General features: G+C 37.4%; 1 protein-coding gene across 5 annotated transcripts in view; it reads left to right on the forward strand.

Annotated features, from left to right (window-relative positions):
- krt222 (keratin 222) overlaps positions 1-19,163 on the forward strand; it is a 31,788-nt gene that overhangs the window by 5,444 nt on the left and 7,181 nt on the right. Inside the window, exons 2-9 of one of the 5 annotated variants that reach the window (XM_023333530.1) lie at positions 3,922-4,238; positions 6,492-6,637; positions 6,868-7,071; positions 10,394-10,476; positions 11,211-11,364; positions 12,589-12,861; positions 16,794-16,919; positions 18,240-18,460. In XM_023333530.1, coding sequence (XP_023189298.1) covers positions 6,874-7,071; positions 10,394-10,476; positions 11,211-11,364; positions 12,589-12,861; positions 16,794-16,919; positions 18,240-18,460 — 1,055 coding nt within the window. In that variant the 5' untranslated portion in view covers positions 3,922-4,238; positions 6,492-6,637; positions 6,868-6,873. The other 4 variants (XM_023333531.1, XM_023333529.1, XM_023333532.1 and 1 more) reach the window with 4 other exon arrangements.

A 19,163-nucleotide genomic window follows, 5' to 3' on the forward strand; every position in this document is an offset into this window, starting at 1 on the left:
GATGATCGTTAGATCTCCTGCATTGTAAAGACACATGTATCACTGTCAAGATTATAAGGGGAAACAAATCCCAACATCTAGTCATTCAGTTTGCCTTCAGGGATTTCCCCCCCCCCAAACACTTCCCTATTTTTTTTCACCTGTAAAACATTTTTTGCTTTCACAATGTGCCAAACAACATGTTGAAACATGCAAATGTGTTATAGGTTGTTCATAACATCTTTTGATTTGGGACAAAGGTTTCCTTAAAATTAAGCAAAGATCCAAAACCATTAAGAAGACAGCTGCAGCTGAAAAGAACACTCCTCTCTCAAGAATCATGCAAATTAGTGAAAGGAGACGTTGAAAGAAAACCACTGATGGTGTTGAGTGAAGTACAGAGACAGCTCTGATTTGACAAATGGTTATTTCTTAAGACGCTTTCCAGCTTCTTGGTTCAAGAACAGAGAATGTTAAAATATAATTTAAGAGTAAACTAAAATCATTACTATAAAGAAAGCTTTCAGTTTTAATACAGATGCTGAGTCACACTGACAGGCTTATTTTTTAAATACAGTACACCTTGCTAGTAAAAGGCTGGACCCCCTTTTTGCCTTCAGAGCTTTATGGCATTGAATCAACAAGGTTTTCAGAAACATTTCTCAGAGATCTTGGCCTATAACTGACATGACAACATCACATTTTAGCTGGAGATTTACTGTCTGTATATCCATAATACAAATCTTCTGTTCCACCACAACACAAAAGGAAAATACCAAAAGTTATTGGGTTGACTATTAAGACTACTTAATAGTCCCCAGAAACTGTCCTACAAGAAACTGAAATAGAGTAAACTTATTGATATGCTCAAGAAACCAAGTTATTTGAATTTAGTGGCAAGGTGCATTATCTTTCTAGACGTAGCTATCAGAAGATGGGTACAGCATACAGTGGCTGTATTCACACAATGCTCAACTAGCAAAGGACCCAAAGCGTGCCAAGAAAATACCCCCAGACTGTCATATCACCATCGGCTTGAACAGTTGATAGAAGGACATCTGAAGCTGAAAGTATAAGACCTGTCAAAGCAGACCACAAGTGCATTTGTCTAAATTGTAACTTCAGTTTCCTGTTTTTAACTAAGTGGAGGCACCAGCTCTTCTGCTGCCATAGTCCATCTGATTCAGGTTCCAGAGAAGTTGAAAAAAAAAGTCATTAGATTGAATGAGGGCTATCTACATAAACAAAATATTCACACCCTGAAGAGACTTACCCATAAATCTGTATGGCTTAACATTTGTGACATCTTTTCCACAACTAGAAGAAACTGTTTTCTAAAAAAAAAAAGGATCTTTCATTTGCTTGAGCAACGTTTAATTGTTTTTGTTTAAATTTGCATGTTTAGCTTTTGTTTGCTTGCTATAAAGCTGTTAAATGGTAATGTAAATATCTTTTCTTCCAGAAAAAAAAAAGTTCCATGCTCACATCTCTAAGGTAACAGAAAGAGGTGGCAGCCATCAAGATATATGACAGTTGCTCTTTTAATTCGTTCCATTTGCATCTCTTTTTTTGTGATTTTCACCACGTTTTTTGTTTAGGTTCTGTCAAATTCTTTCTAACGGTATTTGTTTGGACTCTGTGTGGCTATGGTAAACAGAATCTTTGAGTCTTTCGTAGTTTTCTTCTTTTTGAAAGTGCTTGTTATGTCACTGTACAACTTCTCACAGCGCAGAATAAGGAATTTTTTTTGTCTCGAATACACTTTTTAAAAACTTCGTACGTTCTGTGAACCTGCTTTGAAAATTGACACTTCATTTTCCATCTGTATGTTTACTGTATATTTGTTACGCAAAAACATACCCTATGAGATTGTATCTTTAAGCTTGTTTGTGTTGTGGCTCACTGCATTACATGACGGTAAGAATGAACAGCAAGCAAAGGTGACAAAGATGGGGGCTGAACTCCAAACAGTTTGCAGACATTGTTGTAACCTGCCTCAGTCTCAAGAAGAGGTTGCAATAGTGGCATGATGGCGCTCATGAGAGCATTTGTTGAGTCAAAAGATCATAAAACACAATTTCAGTCTGTGCAACTCTAGATATATCAGAGCCGATCAGCAGATAACTTTAATTTAGATATTTGTGATTAATAAACAAACAGTACTTACAATTAGATTCATGGTTTGTTTATAAAATGTTGGATGTCATGTAAAAACCACTTCAGATCTGACCTTTAACTTACATTTACCTAACCTTTAAAAACTGCTGCTGGACCTTTAGAGTTGACATTTTGATAGCCTACTTATATACCCTGTGATGTGAATATTTATTGACCTTGAAGAGCAATGCTTGAAGAATCTCATCCGTCAATACATGTCAACATTTCTCCTATATGCATGACTTTAATTTACTAATTTAGAAATTCAGGACAGACTTTTAAATAATCCATAATTAGTGAACTTTAAATATTAGTCAATGGGCTGAACTCAATGAGTTTAAATTCTCTCGTTATTAAGTAGAATCCTTAAATGTCACAAAACAAACCTGCAAATTTCTTCTCTATTTTGGCTGGGCTAAAGTGATGTCGTCAGTCTACTGCAGCAGTGTGTTGAACGGTGCTGCCTGATGATGCACAAATAATTTGGTGCAGATCTGATGATGTATCAGTGAGATATAACTGTAAAGGATGTCAAGGGTCAAAGTGGAGTCAAATTTCAATGTAATCCAAATGGTCCATTTAAAGATTGACAAAGATCTTCCATATCCAGTTTGATACAAATCGGATCATGACTGTGTGATTTAGAACCAACCGTATACAAAAGATATGGTAGTGGAATTTGCCACTTTGCCACGCTCACATGCACCATTCAACAGTCACTGTTCAGTACATGATTTAACATCACCTATGTCATCAGACACGGCTTGAAAGTTGTAAGTGTGAGTGTGTACAAGGAGGACACCCATCAACAGGACATGTGGCTTCATGTAATAAGTAGGTGGGGCTAAAGTGATGTCACCAAATGACCATGTAAATGTGTTAAGAGCTGGTCTGTAATGACACGCAAAAAGTTTTATTCAGCTCTGGCCTTGTGTGTGGACGTTATTAGAGGCTTGGTCACTTGTACATGATTTGATCCAGCAAAAAGCTTTTGATAACTTTTGGTCTTCAGTACCTTAAGATTGTGTTGAGTCATTTTGAAGTCTGTAATTCAAAAGCTGTAGGAGAAGTTCACTCAGATGCAATGTGTGTAAAACAGACAAAATGGCAGCTTTGATCCAAAATGGCCAACTTCCTGTTGGGTTTGGACAAAAGGCTCAAGGGACAATTTTGTAAGTTTTGAGAAGTTACGTGTCTACCAAATTTCGTAGTCTTGGGTCAAAACATGACTCGTTATATTTATTGTATTAAAAACTAAATAAAAATATACATATGCATGTTGTTTTAAATGGTACAGTATAGTTGAGCTAGAGTCAGTAAGTCCAGGATGAATGGTTAGATAAATACTAGCTTTGTATAAACTTGACAATGTGAGGGAGGCTTATTTAACTTAAGCTGACAATCTCTCTTACAACAAAGACTGGGTAATAGTTCCGAGTAATTTAATCTGCTCAATATTTTTGGACTCAGGCTACATAAGCTGCAATCCTGATCTTAAGTGGTGTGCATTATAATATATTTTATGGTCAAAAACGTGTTATGAAGTTTGTTTTGTGATTGCTTGAAGCTTTTTTCAAGAAGATTTGATGTTTGTCCTTTAAATTCCTTAAATAAAGAGCTCTTTGTTTAGAAAGTGGAAACAGGACTCAGTGAGATCCTAAGAGTCCACCCTTCACAGGAACAGAGGAATGCAGAGTTACCTAGAGGTCGGATTCATAAAAGTGCTTGATGTTAAACCCATAGTCTGAGGTTGGCTTGTTTCTTTTCTCTCTCTCTTGTACACAGTGTCCACAGCTACAGCCTCCACCACTCCTCCTGAAATTTGAATAAGTCAGCACCAGCTTGGGATGTCATTTACTAACAAACATGAATGCTATGCATTAGAAGGCATTTCTTGGACTGCAGAAGAAAGCAACGTTACCTTCAGAAACAGGATCTGTGACATTGTTCCTCTTCATGGGCACAGAAATCATCAGTCCCAGATGCTTGACGGGGCGCTGCCTTTCTTTCATCGAGGATTTTTACTAGGCGGCAAATGTTTTTGTCATCTTTGCCAACAAGAAGAAGCCACCTTGCTGAGAGGGCGTGGGAATGTGCTGACAGTAAGCAGACAATCCTGATTCCTGACTGTTTTGGTTCGCATGATGTTTTTAATGACTTAATGACCTCTTTACAATTACTGCCCAGTAGGTTGTCTGCCTGGTATTACATTGAACTAACTTCTTCTCTTATGTGACAACTGATAAGTATAACCTTATCTAACTGGTTTTAAACTCTCCTGAGAAAATTTGCATAATGAATTAATGCCTAGACGGAGACAATATTTGTAAAGTGGTTGTAGCTCTCTGCATCCATAACTCAAACATCCTGCCTCTTATTTACTCAGTGGAGAAGTCAAATATATATAGATACAGTAGCTGAAAGTTCACAGACACAGCTCTTTGAAGTCAAAACAGGCATATACGTTTCACATAAAAAAAAATTTGTGCACATTTAAGCACCAACCTCTTAAAATCAGACCAGTTCAGTCTATTTCAAATCTATTTCATTGCAAGATATTCAGATTTAAATTTTTAAAAACTTATTGATGCCATTCAGTTCAATTCTGAATTTCAGTTCAGTTCCAATCTGTCTTCCATTCCATTCTTTCTTAGAAAAATAAGTAAGAATAGAGATAAGAATAGAGATAAGTCTCTACTTACCTTTGGAATAATTAGAAACTTGTCCCATAGGTATAACTGCTCACTTATACCTTTGAGTATAAGTAAAGATACCCAAAGACAACATCAGTGCCTCACAAGAGAGAATGATCAGAAATTCCCATAAACATATCCTTAACAGCAAAACATTTATTGTTAGCTGAAAGGGGTGGATAAATATCATATGAATGCCTTAAAATGAGATTTTAAAATTAATTTCTGTGAAAAGACAAGAGACCCAGCACTTGGAAATACAGGGTGTGTTGATCTTTTTAATCAGCACCATGTTCTTTTTGATAAATTGCTATTAAAAGGTTGGTAAATTTTAAACCTCCTGTTGTGGCTAACTTTTTACTTAAACTCTCTATTATCAGTGGTTTTAAGTGACCTGTGTGTTTTTACAACTTCAGGTGTTTATGTTCTTTTAGTAAAGCTACAGTGTCGTTAAACATGATGCTTTAAAGCATGTTCATACTTTAATTTCAATAAAGAGTGTTAATCTAATGATGCAATGTTGTTTTTAGTCTACTACACCCTAGACATGCTGTGATTATTCACAAAGCTGTAAGAATGATTCATGTAACTTTTAGCAGTTATATTTTTAATACTAACAGGTGACTAATTTTAAAGCATTACATTTGTCTTAGATCAACTTGTTAGATCAGCAAAATAACAGATAAATTAAACATTTATGTAAGAAACAAATATTATTTTAGCAGCATGATGCCATGAATTTAATTATTTTTGTAGTGAAGAACATTGTATAAGAAACATAAAACTACAAATATATTTTTCTTGTATATAAATCAATCAATCTGACATTTATATCTAGTTTTAGTTTGTTACATGATGCTGTTTTGAGATTTTCCAAACCAACATACAAAAGTAATTCATTCAAGTTCACAATCTTTCTTACATATTGCCCTTTGACCCCTTTTGTTTACATACTGAGAGCTTTGGTGGAACACACCTCTGGTTAGACCAAACATCTGTCTCAGAACATCTTCTGGTGTTATTGGTTTATAGCTGTGACTTAGCTATACTAGACTTAGCTATATAGCTTGACTATACTTAGCAGGGCACCTTAGCCTGCTGGCTGTTTGAGGAAGATATGGAAATATATGTAAATTTTAAAGAACAAACACAGCGTGGCTGCTGTAAATGGAAAGGCCTTTCTTTTAGCAGCATTTGAATTACATCATACCATCTAAAGAAGCAATCTTTGACCCAGACGGTCTGGCAGAAACGCTCTAATTTTACCACGCTAGCCTTTAAAGATCTTAAGCAAGAGGTGAGTCAAATCAGAGGTTCTGGGGAACAGTGTTAGTTATGGTGTGTTTAACCTGTTATTATGGAACAACTAAAATCCACACCGGTCCTGTCACTGTGTTTCCCTGAACATTCTCTTTGCAGCTTGTGCTGCTGCCTGTTTGAAAGCAGCTCAGTAATCCTGGATCAGGGAGCACAAAAGCCCCCAGAGTGTTGGTGAGGTAAGCACTGCATCCAGGACTTACCCCATGACTCTCCTTCGTCCCACATTCTGCCCGGCGGGGGAGATAGGGCAGGGAGGAACGTCCCTGTCCTGGCTGATCCTGAACTCTACAAATTAACACATATGCTGTGATACTAAACAGCTGCCACTCTTCTCTGTGTCAGAATTTGGCTGCCAATGAGCTGAGACACAGTGGGAAAGTCAACCAGCTCTCCGCAGAGGAATACGGTTGATGTGTTGGATTGGCTTGTTGTGACCAGGAGGACATAACACCACTTCAACTCTCTCATAGAGTGCCACGTCACTTCAGGCGAGTATCAGTGGGTAAACATTTACCTTGAAAACACTTTTGTCAGCATGTGGCTTCAGGTGGGAGGCAGAGTGTTTGCTGTGAAAGTTATAAACCCTTATATTACTGTGAATGAGGCTCTCCCAGCTGTGAACAGGCTCAGTATTTTGGCCATCACAGGTGCTGCATTTTACTCTGGGAAATTTCTGCTGCTTGTGGGATACTAAACATTTGGATGAATGCTCTCCCAGGACTCCATGGACTTGCTGCAGGACTCCAGCCACACCATGTGGGACCTGAATACTCGACTGAAGAGTTTCATGGAGCAGGTTAACAGGCTGCAAGAGGCCAACCACCAGCTGGAGGCTGAGATAGCCGAGTGGAGCTTCCGGAATGCCTCACGCAGCCAGAACTGGTCCAAGCAGGAACAGACCGTCAGGGACCTTCGTTCACAGGTGATTATTAGAAATCATTGATTAATAAATAATAACAAAAACTGCAGAAAAGATTCCATTAGATGTCACTTTTCAGACTCTTCAGTGGCAATGTTAAGATTTCTCCCAATTGCATCATTTTAAATTTAATGTGCATGAAAGATTAAGCACCAGTGACTGTGGCTTTTTGTCTTGTTTCAATTTAATGACTGCTTCACATGCAGGGATGTTAAAATTGTGGATTAAATAACTTAATGACAATGATTTTGCTACTTCATATAGTTTACATTAAAAAAAAATTCAGTAAATATATTGTTAATAGAGATATTAAATCGCAATTAAATTCCCACTCATTGTTTATATTCTTTCTCTGAAACCAATTAAAAGTTTCATTTGTTGTTTTCTTAGAATTGTAGTACCACGGTGGTTTTGTGAACAAATTTTGATCTAGACAATCAGACACATTTTTCATTTCATTCTTTTCTCCGATTGGGTTAAGTCAGGTGTATTTTGGAGTGATGTCCAGGGCTATTCCCCCTTCAAACATAGAGATTGCACTGACAACCGGAATCAGTGCAATCTGTGCATTTTTGTCTCATCTGACAGAATGAATAAAGTAATATCATTTTATTGATTTCTGCAAATATCAGACTTTAAATGATATTCAACAGGCTTTTTCTTCTGCAGTGGAGACTAGCATAGTCTGCTGCTATTCCACGACTGCTATTGGACTGTTTTCCTAATTTCTCGTTTGATTTTTCTGTGAGAAGTTGCTCTTTGGGACTGTGGATCTAAAATCACTCACTGGAACATCCAGAGGTTTAGGAATATACTATTGTAGCTGGCCATCAATATGTTTCGCAAAAGTCTTAAGCTCTGTGTTTTTTCCCCTTTATGAGATGCATCTTGTACAATAGCTTGGTAAAGAAAAACTATTTCATATGCCATCCATTATGTCAAATTCACTAATAATGAATAGGGTTGCTTTCTAAATACTTAGTACTAAAAGTATTTTAGCCATTTCTTGGCTTTTTATTCCTGTTGCATCTTTGTTTGCTGTTTTAAAAAAGTGTAAGTATATATAACTTGGCATGCTCAATACTCTCCAATCCCAGGTCAGACATACAACCACATTAAATCAACTTGCTGTAGTCAGCAAGTTGATTTAATGCAAATACTCGTCTGTGACATTTTGGCTGGACTGGAGCCAGAAAGCCTGGCTTATGTCACAGTCACTCAGCATAAATATTGTGGGATTTTTTCTCACTTTGAGGACTGTCTTTTTCTGTGGAACATTAACTAACTTGTATGATCGGTGTTGCAATGTCACATGACTGAGATTTATGGTTTCTTCTTCCTTTTTACTTGCTGTTTTATACTTTATACTCCATGACACCAGCCATCTCAAGAACTCAGTTTCTTTGTCGGTTTATCCGAGTAGTACTTTTATTTCAGCATGGAATTAATATTTCGGTTATCTTTTTTGTTTTCAGCACACACTCGAAGATGAGTAGTCGACCTATGAGACAAGTGCTCACTCACCTCTCAGAGGGTATAGTAATACCCTTCTAATAATTGGAACATCATGTTTATAGTAAAGTCTGGGAATATTCCATGCTATCATTGGCTCTCCTTCAGTTTGGGTGTGCTTCTCTCTAAGAGTTGTATGTGTGAGAAACTAAAGAGTAATGAGGGTGTAAAATATATTTGATGTGTGTGCCAAACAATACAGAGCACTATTTCCTCTTGTATTCTTCCACTGGCACAAAAGAGATTTGTTTTGTGTTAAAGTGCTTTTTTAACTTATTGAACACTACCAATCAACTGAAAGTGGGCAGTATGTTTGTAGCAAACATTACTCACAGTTTTGTAAAACCTATTAGTATAGCAGAGTAGCAGAGTGATCCATTTACACTCAAATAAACATGAGCGCTGAGAAGTTTTTTCAAATAGTGAAGAAATATAAACACTGAATGAAATTAATACAAACATCACTTCAAGAAAATTGTTTTTGATATTTTCTTCTGGCATATGTGCTTTGAAGCATCATATGTAAGTTCCTGTGCGTCTGTATGATATCTTCACACAGACGCACAGCAGTCTCTCTCACCTTGAGGGAAAGTAATCGTGCCTCTTTTTTCCCATAACATATCAAATGCTTTCTCCCTGAAATATACAGTTTAAATAATTTTTTCAGTCTAGAATAAAGTGTCATTTAATGATGTCAGGGTAAGTTTTCAACAAAAAAAATAAGTAAGTGTTGTTCCTTTACTAACAACTGTAAAATTGACACCTGCTTTTTATCTTCCAGTAAAATAAAGTAAAATTTAAAAAAAAGCAGTAAAATAAAAGCGGAGTTTTTAGTGAGGCAGTCGGTATTCCTTTGTTCAAAATCTAAAATATTTACCTGAACTGTTTTTTTTACTCACTGAACAGACATTCTTTAAAAGACAATTTTAGATTTATATGATTTTTGTAAAAAAAAAAACAGAAAGGAAAATGTAATGATTTTGCCACTTTAGTCTTACACAAGCTGGAATGGCACAATATAGTTAAACTCAAAGACTCATACTCAGAGAGTTTAACTATATTGAACTATATAACTATGTTGAATATTCTTCACACAGGGATTAAATTCTTTCAAATGATCTATGCTTTATGAAACCGTCAATCTCCTTGAAAAAATTTTTTAAATGCTCTTTTTTTTATTTTAAAGTATTGCTAATGTTGTTTGATGCTTGTTTTGCTGCCCAGCAGGCCTATATTACATTTCGCGATATAGGGAACTAGGTGATGACTTTATTAAAATCCTTGCATGCTTGTGAACTGTATGGGTGTCAGTCACAAAGAACACAGACAGCAGTTCAACAGGTTGGGGAGTTACGTTTCATGACTCTACACTCCAACAAATACTTTTAAAATACTTTTATCTGCTGCTGACATCATGCTGTAGGCTATACTAATATTTTTTTAAGTGAGTTGTTTCTTACTGTTTTATTTCTTGCTAAAATGACTCCTCTGCTTTGTCAAACAAAATCCATGCAAGAAAGAAAAAACTCAACGTTTGCAAACTTTACAATCCGGTTTGCAAACTTTTGTAGAATATTACACACATATGGAATGAAAAGGAGTGAATGGATGGATGGATGACTGGAGGGATGGATGGACGGATGGATGGATGTCAACTAAGATTAGTTATTTATCATTGCCACACTGATTAATTTGAGAAGGAAAGCAATATGCAAATCAACATGTTCTTTAATTGCTATTTTAGTCTTAGGTATTACATTTGCTTCAAATATATTATGTCCTGATTGTATTTATGTTAATTTGTTTCTGTCAGATTTGCAATCTCCTCATGGAGAATGCCCAGTTGGCATTACAGTCTGACAACATGAGATCCAGAGCTGCTGCTATCCAAGCCAGGTCAGCTCTACTTTACTTTTCCTGAATGTTCTAATGTTCCACTTTTTCCAGTCAGTACTAAATCTAAATAGATGATTTTGAGTTGATATGTAATAGATCAGATCTATCAGATCCTGCTAAACAAATTAATATCAAAGAGGTTAGCTAAGGATTCTTTTCTTTAAAATACATAATATTTATAAATATGAGGAGCCTTTATGGGGTAATTATTACCAGCGTATGCAACGGTCTCACTGGGAATGTATGAATTACTCTTTGTTTACATCCTGATTTCCAGCCTGTTGTAACCTTACTGAGATCAATCCCCACTTCTGTGAGCCGGCCAGCATGCAAATCCAGGCGAGGTTTTGTGCCGCTTCAGCATTTTCACTTATGTATTGATGCGTAGCGACACCAAGCTCCCTGCCAACTTCCTCTGCTGTCAGCTTTTAACCCATGAAGGACAGAAGCAGCTCCTTGTTCTTTTTATAGCTCCACCTGATGTGTCTCCTGACCAGCTAAATGTGTCAGAGAGACTCTACATTATGATAATGACACCTTTAAGACTTTTCTCAATTGAATGATCATTGTTTAATATCTTGCCATTTTCATGACTGAAAATTATTCTCAGTTCAGCTGTGTTGGAGTCAGTGGAAAACTTTAACATCAGTTTTTAGAATTTACTAAAAGGTAATTTATTTTAGAAATTTTATTCATGAACTTAACTTAAATGTGCATACACTCATTGGTTTTAGGTGTGAGACAGAGGAGAGGACCACCAGACGCCTTGAGCAGCAAGTGTCCCTGTTCAGGGAGGCAAAGCGAGAGGCAGACGAAAGCAACAAGGCACTGCAAGCCGAGTGCCACCGCTCCATGACACAGCTGCAGCAGATGGACCAGGAGTTTATGGTCTGTGTTTCCCCTCTGCTATGCATTTGAGAACATAAATATTTGATACATTGTTGTTTTCTTACTTACAAAGAATGGAGAGATCTGTCATTATCATCGTAGGTACAGCTCAGCTGTGAGAGAGACGACTTATTTTCTCCACTGTTAATGTATGTTAGTTTGATTTGCCTCCAAGTTTTCTTTTCCACCTTCTAGAAGAGGCATACAAATGCAGAACCTAAGCCTGAGTGGCTAAGGTTTCTGTAGTTATGTTGGTTTGAACTGGAGCAGCTAGAGGATGTGTTAACCACTTCACCATTTTCTACTCATTTATTGCAGAAACTGCTGCCAATAACTTTGTGGTTGTTCTGTTTGGGTCTTTTGTGCATTCAAATCCAGGTTGAATTCAGAAATGTGGAATTAATGACAAGTATGTTATTGTTATTTTCAAAAGGTACTATTTACTCTGACAAAAAGCCTCATTGGAATGTCTTTTTCAATTGTGCTCTACCTTGAAAAATTTGTAATTTATCCCATATCTTGTATCAAATAATGTGAAAGAACATTTATGATAACATTCCTATCTGCATTATAGGGAAAATAGAAAGCGTTAGCATGTTACTGAAGCACATTAACAGTTTTAACCTTACAGTTGCTAATCAAGTAGAAAACTTACATAATAAATGTTATTGTAAAATTAGAATCCCTGTTAGAAAATATACTGCTCAAAAAAGTAAAGGGAACACTTTAAGTGTTAAACACCTGTTTAAGTGTTCCCTTTATTTTTTTGAGCAGTGTATTTGTGGTCCCTACATGACCCACATAAGGCAGCATTAAAATAATTAAAGGCATTTTCATTTGAGATACCTCACGTAATTATAACCTACAACTGTGAGAGGAGAGTTATGACTGTTCCAACCTCGACATAATAATTGGGTGTGTGTGTTTCTTTTGAGTTTAACAGTTCACAGAATCTTCTGATCTGCCTCTCTCTCTCTCTTTCTCCTTTAGTTTCTCTATTAATTCTTTACCTGTGCATTGCATGCTCTATCTGCTTACTACTCAACTCATGCCCAATCTCTTTTTCACATTTTTGCTTGTTTTTTCCTATATTCCCCTTGTCATTCCCATATTATTTTTAATATTTGTGTTTTTTTTCTCCTTGCCACCATTCACTCTGTTTGCATCATCTCCTTTCCTCCTCCCTCCCTCCCTTTTCTGCCCCCTGTGGTTGGCTGTGTCCAGGCAGCCCAGGCTCTGCAGCTGCAGCAGGCCGACTCCTGCGATGCTCTGTTAGCAGCAGCAGGAAGGGAGGAGGAGGATGGCACAGCGATGGAGCTCACCCAGCTCTTTGACCAAATCAGAGCGCAGTGCGACCAGAGCAGACCTGCTGGCCTGGCTGAGAGACACCGTGTCCTGGGAACAGCCTCAGATCCAGCTGCCGGCTTGGTGGGGCCCAGCCAGTCTGGATCAGGAGCGGCAGCAGCTTCCAGAACACACAGAGGAGCCGTTACTGAGGTAGGCATCCACTTCCACATCCTCACCCATTTTTTTTACATGGTTTTCTGGCTGTAATCCAGCATGACACACCCTTAAGACAAATATCACCCCAAGAAGATAGTGGGATATCTGTGATGAAAGGCTTGGAGTTTAAAAGCTGCTGCTCTCTGTCTTTCTCTGTGTAACATCAGTGTTTGTTCTTTACTTCTTGTGGGTCTGTGAACGAATTTAATGGTTTGTCTCCTCACTCTTCTTATTAAATGCTGCTTAAAGAAGTACAGTCCATTAGTGGTTAGCTTGTGATGTAAATAACCCCTGATCGTCATTAAATATATGTATCAAACTACAGCAAAAGCCATTCCTAATCTGTCCTAATATTTTACAACCCCTTAGTCAAGCAAGTATTTTTTTCAGTATTGCTAGAAAAAGCTGAGTCTGGAATGATTATTCAACTAATCCTGTAAGCAGAGGTCATGTAATTCCTTTTTTAATAGGATAATCCAGATGTTTTAGATGTATATATTCAGTTCTCTGGGATGTTTTGCGTAGTTTTCTGCTAATCTGAGACATCTTCAGGAAAAAACAGTGTGATCAAAATCACAGTTTTTAAAACTTTTCATTTTAGTTTTGCTTAGAATTGAAGCTCATATAAAAAATATTTTAAAAAGATTGTAAGACAAAAAAGTTGAAGATAAGCAGCCAAGAAAAGAACAGCCAAAGCTACAGCTATGGCTGTAGCTAGAATTTTAATTCATAAAATATGAACATATAAACATTTATATGGTGATTTATCCAGTGAGGAGAAATACGTAGGAAGAATAAAGTGGGAACATCAAATCATCCATGAAATTAAAATGTTTTTGATATGAACCCAGTCAACTCATCACATTGGTAAGTGAAAATTTAAAGTAAAGTAAAAATCTAGCAGTATTACATTGATGTTGCAATGTTCTGCCCAATTTTGACCAGCAGTGTTGCCGATTCCCACGGCTGTCATGTCTTCCATATTTCTGCACAATGACGTAACGTAACTATCCAAACAAGATAAAGTCCAACATGACAATCTGCAGTACCCTTGGTGGTCGTTCTGCTGACTCTGCAACTTATCTTCTGGCAGGAAGTTCTGTTTCCCTCAGCATTGGGTTGTTCCTTCTCTTAAAGCCAAGTTTCTAATTGTGATATAATCTCATGTCAAAAGATGTTTCCAACACACAACACTAGTGGAAAGAAATCTTCATCTGTTAACTTTCACAAAACCCATCTGTAATATTAGGACGTTTGTAGCAAACTTCTTACTTAATTTTTCTCTGTAATGACAATGAGAAGTTGAATATCTCCATTCAACATACCTGTTGGAAAAGTCTCTTTCTGTCAGGATAACCATTTATTTTCTCATTTGTCTGACAAATTGCCAGACAGGGCAGATACAAATGCTGAGTCATCATCCATATACGTGCATGTCCCATGTTGAGAATATTACTTCAAAGATCCTTTTTTTATTCCAGAATAGTATGTTTTAATTTGACATTGGGTTGTAATTTATTTAGATTTTAAATGTTTAGTAGTTTTAGTTATTTGGCTCTACAAAACGTTTGTTATATTTATACAGGAAAATCTTGACACGTCTGAAAATCAATACCACGCATTGTCAACAGAAGGATTTTCACTGATAACAAATGCAAGTGCCCACCAACAACTTTTCAAATCCCTTTATTAAAAGTTTGAACTCCCTAAGAGTGACCAGTTTGGATAGATTCAGGTCCTGCTGACGCCTGTTCCAGGTGGAGGGACCAGAAAAAGAGAAAGCCTTTTTGCCAAGCTCAGTACGCATTGAAGGAACGCTGAATGTAATAAAGTCCAATATTTTTAAATATACTTCTGATTAAATTCTAGAAAATGCATTAAAGTGAAGTTCTCTATCCTTTGTTGTGTGTGCACTCGTAGCAACCTCTAACTTGGCTAGACTTTCACATTTAACTTGTCCACACCTAATTGGCAGTGAGCCAGACAGAAATGCTGATTTGTGCTCAGTGAAATGCGAACAACTAAGAAGCGTTTCAAAACAAATTCACTGACAAGGCATCTCACACAAAAAAACTTGACACTTTTGTTAAGAAGCTGTGAAGCAAGGCAGCCTGGTTCATAGGTGAATGTCATCTTTTCAAGCTTCTGTACAATGGTTTTCTCTGTTGTTAATTATCCTCACAAAAACACATAAACTCACAACTGGATGTGATGACAGAAGGGACAGAGACGTTATCTACTATAAATCAGAGTTAAATACTTTGGATTTCCAAAGAATGAATCCACCTTGAATACAACCACACATTTAGTGTATCTGGCTGGGAATTTATGTAGCAAACCAGAAGAAGTGGTTATGTATTTTAAGCAGTTTCAAGTGTGGCATGCATTCGTATATAATCAAAACATCACTTTTAGCTGCAATTAGATGGTAAACTTTCACCTTATCCAAATATTTGTTGTCCCCAGCACGGCTTGTGGCAAACTGCAGAGGGAACTTCTTGTGGCGTTCTTCAACAATGACGCTCTTCTGCGATAAGGACTAAATTTGTGATAATTGCATTAGCTGTTTTGTCATCAGATTCTCTGATCTGTGTCAACAATCTTTGTAGTTCCTTAGGTGACCTTTGTAGAGGAGTAGTTCTTCAATTTCCCTTATATTTTCACAATATGGTGTGTACAGTGCTCTTTGGGATGTTCAAAGCTCAGGATATGGTTTTTGTACTCTAACTCTGGTTTGAAGCTCTACCCAACTTTTTTCCCCGATCTTCATGATGCTGATTGGTCACTAATAGTCTCTAATAAACCTCTGAGGCCGAAACAGAACAGCTGCATTTATAATGAGATTAAATTACATACATTGTGACAGTATCTATTAAATAGGTAACTTTTTAAAGAAGTTGGGAGGTTAACGTGCTTTGTTTTATTTGGGAGAATCAAAGTAAAAGGGGGTTAGAACAATTGTACACCACACTTTTCAGATTTTTGTGCTGACTAAACATTTCACATACCAATAAAATGAGATGTGAGAAGTTCCTGGGCTGTGAATATGCTTGCATGGTACTGCAATGAGCTCAAAGTATAGGAATAAGCACTTCAAAATTATTCTGGTGACACTTTTGACAAGGCAAATTAGTCCATCTGTAACAATGATAGTTGTTAACTGGTTTTAGCTTTCATGATTTTTCTTTTTCATTTATATGTCATCATAAAAATGTCACTGCAGAAATAGCTGAGTTGCTGAAGTAAAGGATCTATATCTTTTACATGTTGATCCAACCGGAAAATAAAACCCCTCCCTGACCTGATCTGAAGGATCTGGGGTTATCAGTAACTACGTGCTGATGATGGGAAAACATGTCTGGAACCTGCTTGTTCTGTGACTCAAAAACCGTTTTGTGTGTTGAGACAGGTAGTAAGCGTAGGTGGAGGAAGAAATTAAACACAAAATGCCTTACATAACTTCAGATTCTTTTATGTTTCGGGGGTTTTTTGTTGCTGTAAAAATATTTGAATAACAACAAGCAGCTTCAATGCTTGACTGCGTTTAAAGGCTATGGTGAGGAATGCCTAACAGCTGTACGGCGTGACAGCGCGGTGCAGCTGTGTATACACGCAGGCCTGGGTGTCTGCTCTGTTGTCTGTTTGCCCAAACCTGAAATCCACACTGCCAACGTCGCCACCCGTCTCCTCTTCAACCCTTGGCTGAATGCCAGCAGGGATTAAAAAAAAAACACTTACCAACAAGGTGTGGCTTCAAAAGAAAAACAGGCTTTTCTTCTTTAGTTTAAGCATTGTCACACTAAACCCAATAATTTAGTACAGTTTGGACCCTGATTGTTACATAAAAACCACCTCAGCCCTGAGACTGTGTGTACGTTGCATTGTTCTTGCCAACTGTACCATATGACCCTCTGTCCATCATACAGGAGGAGGCAGCATGGGCGCAGGTGAGCCTTGGAGGAGCTGCGCTGAAGGAGGCACGGGCTGAGCTTGCTGAGGCCAGGAAGCAGTGGCGCTCCCTGCAGGTGGAGATTGAAACCCTGCATGCTTTGGTGAGATAAACTCATCACTCATCACCACACCCAGCCACTGCACTGATAACACATGAAAAATCTTAGATGTCACATTTGTTTGAAAGAAAAAACAAACAAAAAAACATCACTCTGACAGGTCAAAGAATACAATCGTCTTTGCATTTTCTAGTCAAGTAACAGTGAAAACTTTTCTTTTCTGGTAATTGTTTTCCAATGCATACAACATTTTGACATTAATCTTATCTTCTTTTTTTTCCCATGGGTTTTTTCTGCATGAATCTAAGTTACAAAAATACAGAAATGTGGCTGTTCTGAAAATAGTATTAAAAATAATCTAGAGTAATTTAATGTATGAGACAGACAACAGTTACACATTTAGCTATGTGCATCCTGCATTTGTTTGCACACAATGATTCAAAGAGCCAAGAAATTAATGATCCTCTGTTAAAGTTATATAGCAAAAACAAAAGTTATGTGGTGTCAAGTGATCCAAAAACTGAAATTTAAAAAAAAAAGATATTAAGTGAGTCAGATGATTTTAATGGGTTTTTCTTTCTTCAGGCTCATTGTGTGTTAATATTTGTTAAACTGAGGATAAATTTTGACATCAGCAATTTTTCTTATAGATTAAAATTGGAATCTTTAATATAATCCTGTATTTATAAAATGCAAGACTTAACACAAACTTGATCTTAAACCATTCTGGATATCAATCTAATAACACTGACCAGAATATTAAATGCTGATCTAACAATGACTTGAACTTCTGCAAGTATTGCCCTGTTCTCAAATTTTTTCCTTAATTATGTAGGGCTAACTATCTACCAACACTCTTTGGAGAAGCTTAGATATAGAATGTAAAATTTTTGTTTGAGATTATTAAAATATTTAACTGAATTACATAACAAGTAAACTATCAATTCATTTTGCAAAAAATTATTGAGCCCCTCTGGAGCTAACAAAGTGGTGTGTTCAACTTTAATATTTCTTTCCCAGGAGTCACAACAAAGGGGCTTTGAGGTCAGTGTTGGTGAAATGCAAAACAGCTGCTGGTTATTTGATGTCAGCCAAACTAGACATCATACAGGCCAGATGCAAATCTACAGTACATGATGATTACGTTTGCAAGTTTTCAAAGAAGATTCTGTGTGGTGTTGTTTGTAGATGAGAAAAAACTTCAGTGGTGGTTTTAAAGGCCTTGTAGACAGTCTAGCAACAGTTTTCTGAGCAAGTTGCAACCACCATCGCCATGTTTTACCATGGGAATGGTGTGTTCAGGCTGATGTGCAGTGTTTTCTGACACAGAATCAATTACGTTTATTGTTTTCTGGTCTCCAGGAGAAAGGCCTGGAGTGTTCGCTGCAGCACACCCAGGAGCTGTACACAAGCCAGCTGCATGACCTCTCGCAGGTGATCGTCGGGCTGGAGAGCGAGCTGGAGCAGGTTAGGAGCGGCTTGGCCACCCAACGCCAGCGCCACAGCCAGCTGCTGAACACCAAGATGAGGCTAGAGCGTGAGATTACCATTTATCGACAGCTTCTGGAGCGAGAAGAGGGCAGGTGAGTGCGAGACGCAGGAAGGGAGGTGGAACATCAGAGGAACCAGGAAGGAATTCCTCAATGGGAATTTTGTGGTTCTGGCATGAACATTCCTGCTTTGCGCTTTTAATTGAGAATCATTTCCTGGAACAGTAGACAGAGAAAAAAAATCATACACCTCATTTTATGACAAAGTCTTTATGTAAACACAAGCCTTTAAACCCACTTAGTTGACATGAATACAGCAGGAAGTTAATCTTCGGCTCCTCCTAACAAAGTCAACAAAATTATCTCATTATTGTTTCTTTCACCAAAAGAAGTCAAACAGAGCTCTTTACGTGTTAGGATTAGTGAAAGCAGCTCTTTGTGACTCGGATCATGCAGAAGCCGTCCGAGTTGAGAGTGAAAATGTGTAATGGTTGCAGGTTGAAACACAGACACTCCTGTATGCTCAGATAATATGACACTGGCTAGAAACTAAGTCAGTGAAAAAATCACAAACAATGAATAAGGTAATCACAACATTGGTTCAGAAACCTATCAATTAGCTTAAAGTGAGTTTTAATCAAACAAGATCAAAGACTCCGGACAGCTGTATGATCTGTCTGTCTGCTAGCATCAACCTGTTTTATTTTACAGTATTTAGCAAGGGCTTCAATTATCTTCTCAAGAAATTTGGACAATGAAAGGTGTAGAGAACTCTGGCACAAGCCGCACCTTTCCG

This window comes from Xiphophorus maculatus, chromosome 5 (genome assembly GCF_002775205.1).
Source record: "Xiphophorus maculatus strain JP 163 A chromosome 5, X_maculatus-5.0-male, whole genome shotgun sequence".
NCBI lineage: Eukaryota > Metazoa > Chordata > Actinopteri > Cyprinodontiformes > Poeciliidae > Xiphophorus > Xiphophorus maculatus.